The sequence below is a fragment of the Telopea speciosissima genome, chromosome 4, assembly GCF_018873765.1.
Source record: "Telopea speciosissima isolate NSW1024214 ecotype Mountain lineage chromosome 4, Tspe_v1, whole genome shotgun sequence".
NCBI lineage: Eukaryota > Viridiplantae > Streptophyta > Magnoliopsida > Proteales > Proteaceae > Telopea > Telopea speciosissima.
Genome location: NC_057919.1, coordinates 2,002,459 through 2,015,485, shown reverse-complemented (window position 1 = coordinate 2,015,485; position 13,027 = coordinate 2,002,459). Strand labels below are relative to the sequence as shown.

The following is a 13,027-nucleotide window of genomic DNA, read 5'->3' as shown; positions in this document are numbered from 1 at the left end:
TTAGAGCCTTGGGCTGTTCTTATATTTGGGATTGCATCTGGCCCTTCCTTTACACCCCTCCCCCCAACATTTGACACTGGGGTGAAGGGTAGGGGTGGGGGGGAAGAACAGAAACAAATGTAACACGGCTTTGTCGTTGGCCATGCCCCTTTCATTGAGGGTGGAAAGATTGGTGCTGCCTTTTTGACAGGTTCTGCTAGCTGATCATGTAAATCCACTTGAACATGGTGATGGGTAACAGTTGTCTGATATGGCTTTAAGCAACTTTATCATAATTCTGTTTCAGGTTCATCATCGAATGAGCGTATGCAATTTTGTTTGGGAGGGATCAGTGGGCCCCACATCCTAAACAGCTCTCGTCCCCCCCCCCCCCTCACCCAAAAAAGAAAAGAAAAGAAAAGAAAAGAAAAGTCTCCAAGATAATGGAATATTCAATTGGGGGTGGAGTGGGGAAGTTTCTCTGGATGGCTCGTCCGTCCTAAAGGGATCTATGTGCTGCTATCTTGTCTGAGCCATGTGGAAGGATGATGTGGGATTTTAACCTTTGGATATCCGGGAAATGGTTTGGATAAACTGTCAATTCTAGATGCAAGTCCAATTATATATCTCTCCATGTAGCATTGATCGTAAATGGAATTTTCACCCAAAAAAGAGATCCTACATGGAATGCACTTTTTTTTTCTTTTCCAGCAGGTCACAATAGGTGCAGTACAGTTCCCTTTTCCTGTTACCTTTACTGGTACTTGGAAGTAAATCATGAAATCATCGATTAAGCATCAAAGGCGTGATCAAATCCTGCCTTCACCTCGGAGTGGGACTTGTTCAGGGGCCCTAGGCAACCCAGACCTTAAAATTGCATTTTGTTTTGGAGCATCTGCAAGTCTGCCCCGGCACGCACCCCTTATTTTTTTTAATGCTTGGCTAAAAATTCGAAGGATTGGACTGTAAACAGTTGGGAAATGCAGGCCTAAGGTTTGGTAAGGCTGGGGATTGGTTGACCACTTGACCCCAATGTTGCCAGCCATGTAAACATTTATGCGTATGAATGAAAAATTATAGGGTTATTTTCAAATGCACCCCTGAAAATGGCCAAATTGACAGCTGTCCCTTTGAACTTTCACTAATTCCACGTGCACTTCTGCTTTCCAAACTAAGTACCTCTATAGGCCCTCCCATTAGATAGGTCTGTTATGTTATAACAGATCCCAGTTTTTTAACATTGATGGATCATTCTGCCCCTTGATAGGGTAGAATGATAAAATTGCCCTTATTTGAAAAAAAAAAAAAAAAAAACACCCTGCAACTCATCTTCCCCAAATCGATTTGGGGAAGATGAGTTGCAGAGTTTTTTTTTGTTTTTTACTTTTTCCAAATAAAGGCAATTTTGTCGTTTTACCCTATAAAGGGGCAGAATGGTCCATCAATGTTAAAAAACTGGGATCCGTTATTACATAACGTCTAACAGGAGGGACTATAATGATATTTAGTTTAAAAAGCAGGGGTACATATGGAATTAATGAAAATTCAAGGGGGCAACTATAAGTTTGGTCATTTTCAGGGAGGAATTTAAAAATAACCCAAAATTATAATGTGTGGGGGTTCGTATGCAGGCTGCGTGGCCCCTGCACCAGCACAGGGTCAATTAATATCAAATCAGGAATGCAGGATGGTGTTTCTACCCACCAAAAAAAAAATCAGGCTGGTGTTTTTGCGTTTGACGGGTTTGGGGCCATCATTTAGACCGTCTGGGCGCATGCACCACATACCTTGTGGCTTATGCCATTACCATGTGTTTCTCTCTCGCATCCCCCATGAAAAGATGAATAATTATCACCTCCAAGTCCTCTAATAGGGAGGAATGGACCTTACCCTGAGCAGTGTTTTCGGGCAAGAGTAGGGAAAAGACATCCCTATCTCTTGTTTGGAAGAGGAGAGCTGCCTCCCAGACTGAGAACCACTTCATGGTTTTTATTCCTGAATCAACTTTTATATTTGGGAAAGTTACCGTTTCATGGTCCAACAAGTTACACATAATTAGTCAGCCTATCTAATTCTCCCATGTGGCACAATGATGTGACGTGTCCAAACTCAAATACACATGCGTAAATGAATCAAGCTCTCACACATGCGTAAATGGGGGGAGGGGGGGGGGGATAGTTTCACACTTTCACTTCATGGAAATCGATTTATACTCTTTCATGGTGCTAGTGATAGCTTGTTCAACTGGCAGCCTCTCCATGCTTGATGCACCATAGAAACCATGAACTCCCTTTGTTCTCTTCAATACAAATTCAGCGTCTCTAGGACTGGATATAGGACCTGCAAATTGTGCCAAGAAATCCGAGTAAATTATAGAAACAGACATGCAAAGTCAAAAATGAATTGCTCACATAAAAGAAATATTGTCTATATGGTTTTTATTGAGTTCATGATGTAATTTGAGCTTGAAAAATTATTTCTTCTAATGGTTTTTGAACAAGTTTTCTTTCACCCATGGTGATGAGAGAATCTCTTCAACAAACAAGTTTTCTTTCACCCAAGGGGATGTGAGAGAATCTCTTCAACCATAGGATCTAATCTTCTGATTCAACTATGGAAAGGGTATTTCAAACCTTCATCAATAGGGAGCAAGAGTTAATGATGTAATTTATTGTTCCAAGAGTCCAATCATAACATCAAATCACCATGGATAAAGATGATCTCTCTTCACCCTCACATGAGAATAAATATCCTTTTGTATCTAGATCAGCAAGGGCGTTTAATGCGAAGAAAATTACAGGGCGCTAAAAACCTGTAGTTTTCTGGCTAGAAAGGAAATGTATGACATCTTAAATTTTGGAAAGTCAAATCAAAATCTCTCTCCACCAAACAAAGGAAAGAGAGAGAGTCAAGTGTCAAACTCAATATCTCCTACTACTAGAATGAGCCCTCAACCTCTGAGCCAAAAGTATTTGGATAGAGAGAGAAGGGGAGAGGAGGGGGGGAGGGGAGTATAATAAAAGAAAATTTCAGCTCACTGAGCAGAGAATCATAGGGGACTGGGGATAGCCAAATAGTACCTCCATGGCAAAGCACAATGATATTGGAATTTATCTCATGTGCAGCATCTGAAATGTCTTGCACAAGAGCAACACTGTCCTCCAAGGAGATGGCAGTTTTAGCACCAATAGACCCTGAAGTTGTGAGCCCCATGTGAGCAACTATAATATCAGCTCCAGCTTTTGCCATGGCAATGGCTTCTTCTCGTTTGAAAGCATAAGGTGTTGTCAAGAGACCAAGTTTATGAGCTTTTCCAATCATCTCAACCTCCATGCTAACAAAAAGGAAAAAAAAATAAAATGAAAGAGAGAAAAGAGAAAGAGATGTACATTTGAATTCAAAATCTGAGATTAAAAAACACCCGAGTATTGATTAAATGAAAAGAAAATTTGAGAAATACCCATATCCCATTCCTGTCTCTTCCAGGTTTTGCCTAAAGTTACCATCAAAAAGTCCCACAGTCGGAAAGTTCTGCACCCCAAAAAATCCTACTGATTCCAGCTGCTTTAGAAAGTAATCCATTCGGCGAAATGGATCAGTTGCACACACTCCAGCAAGAACAGGTACTTTCTTGACCACCTGCACACCATTTCTGGATTATACTCATGTGAATCTGATGAGATAATTATAGAGCCTTTAAAGAGAAACAAGGTTTGACAAGGCTGGTATGCGGATATTAAGGTCAAACCTGTTCATACAACCATGATGTAGTCCATCTATCAAATTTTCAAGTCTTAAAAAAATGACAATAGTTATGAAGATGTCCGATATTTTCAAGTTCTCTAATGGTTAGTACTTCCGTCCTGAGGGAGGAGACCCAAATAGCTGACCTAAAAAATCGCACCTGACATCCAATATATGCCATGGCAACTCCAGTGGGGCCCAAATCTTGTGGACAGGTTGATTGACCCCAAGTTCCCCAAGTTGATCAGGTGACAAAGCAAAGAAATAAAAAAAATCCACGGATACGAAGAGGGTGCACAGGACTAGGACTCTAGGAGGGAGTGTATGGACAAATTGTGGGGGGGGGGGGGGGGTGGTATGCATTACATTGGAGGGTAAATGATTGAATTTAAGGTTGGAATTTGACACAAAGCCAATCTAGAACTTGACCCACCTATCAAACAGTAGGCCATTTGCTGTTAGGGACATTTCAAAAGATCACCCACTTGGGATATTTGGACCTTTCCAAATTATAATAATAATACTAATAATAACTCTAGGTCTTTTTCACTGCGTTCCTTGGCTGACTTAAATAAAAGGGGATACGGAAAAGCAAATTCTCTCATTAAAATAACTTTATGTAGTCAAGTAGTTGGAACTTACTGGCAATACTTCATTAGCCATATCAAGCACCACCGCATTTGCGTCTGCAAAAGGCAGTAAACCTGCCAAGGAACCCCGTCCTGCCATGCGGAAGCGACCTGAGTTGTATAATACTATGAGATCTACACCACCTTCTTCCTCAAACTTAGCAGAAATGCCTGTCCCTGCACCAGCTCCTATAACGGGCATTCCCTTATTTATTTGATCTTTCAATTGATCGCGTATTGACTGAGTTCTCCGCAAAGTTTCTGTTAGGATGGCCAGCCATAAGGTCTTGGTCCACATTTTTGCAAAATACACAACAATTCTTCCAAAGTTAATGAACATTCAGCTCAATTTGTTCTATCTATAACACTCAACATTACGAGTTTGTTAGCCAAAAAAAAAAGGGGTAAAAGCGACATTTACAAAGGATTTCAACCAGAACTGTGAGGCAAGCATAATCGCACAAAATGATTAAAACCGACATGAACTTTCAGAGTAGAAATATTTCATATAATTGTAAACATTGATGCATGTGTCCTCGTTTAAGACCTCAAATTCCAAAAGAAAATAACTATCATTTCAAAATTAAACAAACCATTTTCCTTTTGTTTTCAGCGATTAATATGTACATATGATTGAGATCCAGGTCATATTCGATCTGCTTGAAGATGTACACAATTCTCCTGAAAACAATCTAATTTTCTGAGCCACAAATACAAATATGATCCCCCAATGTAGTGGTGCAGGCCTAATAACATTGATATTCTTACCTTTGTACTATTTTTATTAGTATTTACAATTAATACCTATCCTTAAAAGTCCTCTAGAAATTTCAGTAATAGAAAACATTAGGTTGCATGAGAGCATTTATTAACCATATCACCATATCAACCCTTTTGGATGTACAATGTACAACACATATAGGGTAGCTGAACTTCTACAACAGCAGACCCACATGATTTAAGATTCCCAAGAAGGATAAAATTTTAATACAGGCCTTGAAACTTGGATGTCAATACACAAATTTTCCTTTTGTTAATGCCTTATCTCTGTTTCTCTTCTACTACCGGTGGACTTCTTACATGTGATTTCAAAACCAATAAATAAATAAGGTCTCCCAGAGAAGCTGCACTAACACTTCATAAATGTAACTTTTTTAGTAGAGTTGAAATATTTAAAATGCACAGCAGCGGTTTAGAGTTCTCTTCATCAGTAAGTTCCATGATCTCTTCCCAAAAAAAAAAAAAAGAAATATTTTTTTGGGGTTTTAGGGGTTTCCGATGACAGAAAAGAATGTGGAGATACATCCACAAACAAAGATTTTTTTTTTGGGGGGGGTCCTACAACACAAAAAAAAATGTGGTATACATCCAAAACAAGGATTATCACCTTAAAGGACTAACATAGCAGTTTAAATGGTCAAGTACACATGCAAAGCACCAGTTTTACGTGTATCTCTTTCTAACTGGATGAAGCATCCACATGAAGAAGTCAGATTCTTCTGACACACAACTCTGATGAGAGAATTTGGATTTTCCTTTTTCCTCCATATTTGTTTGACATGATTACCATTAGGGGTGCATCTTGGGTCCCAAAAGCTTGAGCCTGCCAAAAATGTTCCAGAATTGGAGGTTGGGCCAGAGGCCTCGGGTTGTGCCCCAACCTGGCCCAGCCCAGTCTGCTTCACAAACATAAGTACTGTATAAATAATGGTGGCAGTTTTCCATGGCAAGTTTTTTTGCAACAAACATGATATAACATTTATTTATGCCCTTCTCCATAGGTATGTAAGACAACTCATATAAATAGTAACCTGGTATATCCATGAGGATCACAACAAATCCATTGTTGATCAACAAAGATGTCTCCTGAGGAATCCCCAGGAACATGGTTTTTAGCCCATCGAGTCAGACTCAGCAATATGTGTCCAACTCTGATTCATGCATATCAGGGATACAGAAACAAAAGCAACCCTTTTAAATACTGCCTTTAATTTATTTATTAACTTAATTTGGAGGGGGGGGTTGTTAAGAACCCCTTCATGTAACTTAAAACTGGAAACTGGCCAAAGTAGGTATAAAAAATGATCTTAACGTGCTTCAATTCTTTACCACCAACATCATGACTTTATTTCTCAGAGTTCCTGCAATAGTTATACTCCCCAGATGTAAAATGTAAAATCCAGAAGTCAAGGTTTCGATTGTCCAAAATATAAAAGGAGGCAAACTATAACCTGGTCTTGCATCAGGGAAATCGGTTGGGCTGTAACAAATGATTCCACAGCCTGACAAGTTCCCCTTAGAAATGTGTTCCTCATGAAGATGTCGACAGTCTTCAAGGACAGTATCTTGTTGCAGACCGGCGTCTTTGGAATTCTTGACACTAATTGCTAAAAATAAGTCAACCAAGGCATTTGCAAATTCAGGATCATTTATGTGATAGGGATATCTCTTTACCTGCCAAAATGAAGCAAGATTAAAATCTAAAAAGGTAAATACAAAATGATATGAAAATAAAGATAATGCATCCCATACACAAATAAATTTGTAACAGCGTGCATCATTAGATGAGTAGTGAGAGTACCTGCCTATCTACATTTGTCTCAACAAGCCTCTCCAATTCAGAGATAAGAGTTCCAGTAGCTTCAGGATCATAAAAGGGCTGCCCTGGTGCATCCAAAGCAGAGATGCCCTTCTGTGGCAAGCAAATGCATACCTTAGATGATGACTTGTTCACTTTATCTGCGATGAATGCTGCAAATTTCTGGTTTTCATCTACTGTAGTTCGCATAAGTGAAACCTGCAGAATGTTAATAATGATATTGACAGATCCACATATTCAGCATCAGTCTCACAAATTTTAGCAGTCAAATTAACTAACTGCTATTTCTCTCCAATCATCAAACAAGGTAACAGTGGCAACTTTTTGCATATGTATGTGTGTTGTGGGAGAATTTGTCCATCTTACATAATTCCCCAGACCTAATTATCATTTGTACTCAAAATAGATAATGTTTGAGAAACTTGCACTTCATTTCATCAGAGAAGGCAGCTCAGTGGTGGGAAAGTATGTATAACAAATCTAATCAGTATAAAATCGATACCTGCTCATTATGTTCATGAAAATTTCTTTGTTGAAAATTCGAAGGTATGGTATCTTTAGCTCCAAAATTCACCATATCCAAGGCTCCTATACTCAGAACCAATGGAACCTTCTTCTCTATGATAGCATCAAAACGAGAACTGTCACAGGCCATCACACCTCCCACCACATGGTCAGCAACTTCCGTCGTTGTGATGTCCAAAACACCCTAGACAAAACCAAGAGATAAATAGAGTGAACGGATAGGCATAACAAGATACTACAAAAACTGATTCAGTTCAGAAACTGAAACTGAACCAACTTGCTGATTTGATCTAGTTCATAACAAAATCTAAAATTTACAAAAGGTGGATTAGGAAAAAGGTTCTTGTAACTTCTTACTGGTGCAAAGAGAAAAACTGATCAAGTTGTCAAAACGAATAGCACTTACATTACCCCCCCCTCTCCCCATTAATGTTGAAAGAGAGTACATATGGATTTGGTTTTATGGACAGGAACGTCCAAAAGGAATCTTTGGACGAGCACCTAATTGTCCCACAGACAATTCAGATGAGGCAGAAATTTTGTAGACCCCAAGGATCCCTTGTTCCCCTGTCAAGTTTCAGCGAAAAAGTGGAGTTTGCCAAGTGGCAAAATAAAAGCATTGAAAAATCCAGGCCTACCAAGGGTTTCAATGCCAATGCCTTGACTACCAAGAAGATGCATGCCAATGCATGGAGGGTATATGCTTGAATTTGAGTCTGAAATTTGATACGTAGCCAATCCGGATCATTCCCTGTACATCCAACGGTCCATCTTGCAAGATCACCTTCCATGTGGCACAACTAGACATACCCCATCCAAGGATATCCTTTGGATATTCCAGCTCTCAATTTGAATTTGTACTAATCTGACCTCAATTTTGATACAATCAGGTATACGAGATCAATGAGGTTATGACAGAAGCAAAGCTTCTTTTTTTATTGCAAATAAATAGCATCCTCTACCTTTAACCTATTTCATTTCAGTTTCATTAAACCAACAAGCAAATCCTCGTCTTTATCAACCATTTGAACTTGGAAGGCATGCACCATTGAGAAGGAATTTCAGATGACAAAGACATACAGGTCCAGTAAATTTTTCACACATGCATCTCCATCAAGTTAGCTGCTCTTTTAAGTGCAAATAACATTTACATGACTAAAGTACCTGTATTAATCCTGCTCTGACCAGATCCTCCATAGCCCTTCCACCAACCCCAGTGGCATGGAAAACCAATGAGTCATAACCTTCTTTCAACAGTCTTTCCTTGACAAGATTTACACATGGAGTTGTCACTCCAAACATGGTTATACCAACTGTACGTTTTTCAGTCATCTTACCAGAATCTTTGAATCCCAATAGTCTTCCAATGACCATTCCAGAGAAAGCAGCTCCAGCATTTGATAGAACAATCCGACTTACACTGTTAATCCCACATATATCTACCACTGATGGGAATAGTATCAAATCTGAGGTTCCGATATAAGGGTCAGTTTGTCCACTAGCTACAGTTGATACAATGACCTTTGGCACTCCAATTGGAAGAGATCTTAGAGCAGAGGATAATAGGCATGTTCCACCACTGCCTCCAAGGCCAATAACTCCACTAAGAACATGATCTTCTTGAGTTTTCTTCAGGTAATGTTCAAGGGCTTTACTCATCATGGCAACTGCCTGACCCCTATCACTTGGAAGCTGCTTTAACGGTTGCCCTTCCAATCCGAAACAGCAAGAGAGAACCTCCATTCTAGTCACAAATGGGAAATCTCTCAATTTTTCTGTTTCCCGTTGACCAGTAGAAACATCAACAACTATCACTTGAACCTGCCATTTCCATAAGCAAATTATGAGATAGAAAAAAAAAAATCCCTTGGTATAATGCATGGGAAATGAGATAAACCTAGAAATATAGAAGTATATACACAAAATCAATTAAGACTCCAAAAAGTTAAATCACGTTGAAAGCCAACTAATATGAAGCATGCAGTTTCAACATCTTAATTAGAATTCTAGAATGATTTTCCTTTTATTTTAGAGAAGAAAATTTCGAATTTATCTTTCTCATTCTATTAGCATATCAAAATCAGAAATGGAAAAAAACAAATATTACAACAAAGAAATACACAAGATAGCTGCCCTACACAACTAAGCCAACAATAAGAGAGGATTTTGGGTGAATCAGTAGAGATTTTAACATGGATTTCATGGTCAAAATGACATCAATGACATAAGTTTATATGAATACCATAACTCCATAAAAATTGATGGGCTTTGTATTTGCTATGTCTCTTGTATTCAGTTCAGTGAATGATCACCAATAATGTGATACTGTACACTGGATTAGTACACTATATACCTTTTCTAAAATGGGTGTTAAGGTGTATTCATCTTCCTTGGTTTCCTTGTTTTAGTGACATGGTAATCAATTTCATTTTGTAAGAAACCAGGAGAGAGTACTCTGCTTTGTAAACCTAAGGTTTCCCAGAGTAGGGGTATAGCTTTCCACACGGAGAAGGAGAGAGAGAGAGAGAGAGAGAGAGAGAGATTTCTGCTACAAAACCTATCTAACAAGAACAATAACCAAAACCCAATAAGTGTTGACATTGTTCATGCACAAAGGAAGAAAAAAGAATTGTGATCGGGGTGGGGGAGCAACGAGTGTTGAAACGTTTTTTCATTCCCATGATACTCAAAGGGCTGGTTGTTGAAAGAAAAAAAATGCGTGGGATCCTGATGGTTGTTGGAAGACTCCATGCAATAATTCATGCATTTACAAGTCATATTTTTCTAAACTTTCTAAATCAGATTAATTTGAACAATCTATAACCTTAAAATGAATATCTTATAAATATAAATCCCCTTACACAGTATAGTATTCACTTGTTGGAGACCTTGTCCTTTCCTAATCCTTGTGGGGATGAAGGTTGTCCATATAATTGGATTTTGATATGCTCACATCAACTGAAGGTAGACAGAACGTGAAGGAAATCTCCTTGAAAATTATTATTATTAGAAGATTGAAAGGCTATGTTGTGCATGCAAGGTGAGCATTGGAGTAGTGATTCATCCAACAATTGAGTAAATAGTTCATTAAGGAGATCTGTTTGCAATCATGGATGAAAAAGATACCATGGAAGAAGAACTTGATGGATATAACAACCAAAATTTATAGAAAAAATTCAAAATCATCATTGACTACCTCTAACATTGAATCAAGAATAAAGTCTTCGGTTAACCATCCATAGCAAGACTTCAGGAGTATAACAAATATGACATATCACAGTTATTGATTACAGAAAAGAAGAAGAAGAAGAATAAAAAAATCTTCCACAGTTTCGCATGTGAGAGGTGATTTCTTTGTTTTTAAATAGAAAGAATGCTCGTAAGGATTAGAAGGAGAAACCTTGAGCGCAGAAGTCTTAGAGAAAATCTCAAGATGGGATCTAACGGAGTCGCAGAGGAATCGGAGCTCCTGCAACTTCGTATCGGCTGTCCCTATACAAAAAACACGAAAAAACTTCTCACGATCTGTCATTTTCCTTCACCAAAGAGAGTTAAATGATTCCCTGAGTTGAGAATTTGAGATTGCTTGATGCCTTGATCACTCCAAGTTGCTGCAATCGGAGACCATAACTGAATCGACTTTTCCGGCCAAACCTTCTCCTGTGTCTGTCCAGTGTAGTGTCTGCCAACTACAAACTAATATAGTAATACTTGGTGTTAGGGTTGTAAACGGATCCGATTCGGTTCGGATAGTGATATATCTGCATCCGCATTCGATTAGCTATCGGACGGATTCAAATAGTGCTAAACGGATACGGACACGGATATGGATCGGATATTTTATCTGTTTACATGTAAATATAGTTTTTCGGATAGTTATAGCATATCCGTATAGCTTTCGGACGGATTTGGATAGTGCTAAATGAATACAGAAACGGATTTCGGCTATTCATTTACACCCCTACTTGGTGTTACACTTGCACAGTTGCACTCTTGGATTTTAGTCCACAGCACATATCGGTCATATCGGGTCGTACAGTCTAGCTAAAACTCTCTTTTTTTTAAACAAAATTTTTTTTAAAGGGAAGCAGATTTCTGTATGGGAGTGTGGCCTACACTAGTACTCCCATGTGTCTATCTCTCTCCTCCTTAAAATAAGGGGCAGAGCTATCTTTTCACATGGGAAGGAGAGAGATAGACTCATGGGAGTACTGGCGTAAGCCACACTCCCGGACAGAGAACTTTTTCCCTTTTTTAAATCATATCCATATCATGTGGTATTGTACACCTGCACATACGTGTAGAGGAATTGGACGGAATGGTTTCTTATCGATTATGATTTCAACAAAGCCAATCCCATAACCGTCCAAACTCTAAATGCCTCAAAAATTAGGAATCAATCCGATTGAGAATAAGAACACATTCTCAAAACCAAACCGAACTAACTCAATTTGGTTCAGTTTCGATTTTAATTCGATTTAGACTCTATCACCCAAACCTTCATCAATAATTACTATAGAATTGAGCTTCCAACTATTAATACAGATTAACTTGAATATAATGCACAATCCACTTACACCTTTTGTTTCGGGAAGACTCAAAAAAATATAGACAAAAAATGATACTCTATACGTAATTACTAGAAAAAAAAAAAATTTAATTTTTTTGGTTAAGATCACTTGAATTCATAAGGATGAATATTCAACAAATGTCCCAAATTTACCTATGACTTAATGATGCTTTTATTTTTTAAAACTCAGCTGGTTCTTTCTTATACCATGTTCAAACAAACTGTAAATAAGATTGTTTCACATAGAAATTTTCATTGGTTTTCGAGGTGCTTTTGGTGGTTGCCCACAAACCCTAACTTTAAACTAGTAATACAATTTAGAGTAAATTTGATTCTAATCAAACAGTTGCACCCTTTTAATCGGAAATGAACCAAACCAAACCAAAAAAATATTCATTGTTTTAAAACCAAAATCGATTCGATTCTTTTTCGGTTTGATTTTAAACAACTAGTTTCAATTCCGAAGTGACACCCTTACGTAATAGATTCTTTACCAGTTCTGAAACACTCAAAGGTAATTTTTTTTTTTAATATACATGAAACCTTTAGTTTTCCTTTATGATTCGAACATAGTCTTTATAAAAGCTATAGCGGTTAAGAATTAACTAAAACCCATCCCAAAACGTCCCGTTCCTAGTAACCGATCGTTTCAACCTACACCAAACCGAACCCTTATCACTAAAGTTTCAGGTTGGGGATTTTATGGAACAGGAAGAAACCAAACCAGACCGAACACATGCATCCACCGAAATCAAAACCAAACTGAACCTGATAAAAAAACCTGAGGTTGGGCTGATTCGAACTCGATAAGAAATAGAAAAGAAAACAGAGAAGAAGAAACAACCAGGATTTTCTCATTAATTTCTTTATGTAAACCCAACCAGAATGGACCAAACCAATACTAGCCCAATTACAAACCAATAAAAATCCAATAAGAAACCAAACAAAAACCAAAACTGAAAAACTTTCTTTAACAGTTTG

The 13,027-nt window shown here is 38.1% G+C and overlaps 1 protein-coding gene across 1 annotated transcript; it reads right to left on the bottom strand.

Annotated features, from left to right (window-relative positions):
- Positions 1–2,142: 2,142 nt before the first annotated feature.
- Positions 2,143–11,023, bottom strand: LOC122658699 (toMV susceptible protein tm-1(GCR26)). The gene is made up of 9 exons (XM_043853775.1): positions 10,877–11,023; positions 8,641–9,297; positions 7,454–7,660; positions 6,934–7,149; positions 6,584–6,806; positions 4,366–4,613; positions 3,440–3,618; positions 3,060–3,313; positions 2,143–2,319 (listed from the first exon to the last, which is right to left on the bottom strand). The coding sequence occupies exons 1-9, from the start codon at positions 11,006–11,008 to the stop codon at positions 2,168–2,170; spliced, it is 2,268 nt and encodes a 755-aa protein (XP_043709710.1). The 5' UTR covers positions 11,009–11,023; the 3' UTR covers positions 2,143–2,167.
- Positions 11,024–13,027: the final 2,004 nt, after the last annotated feature.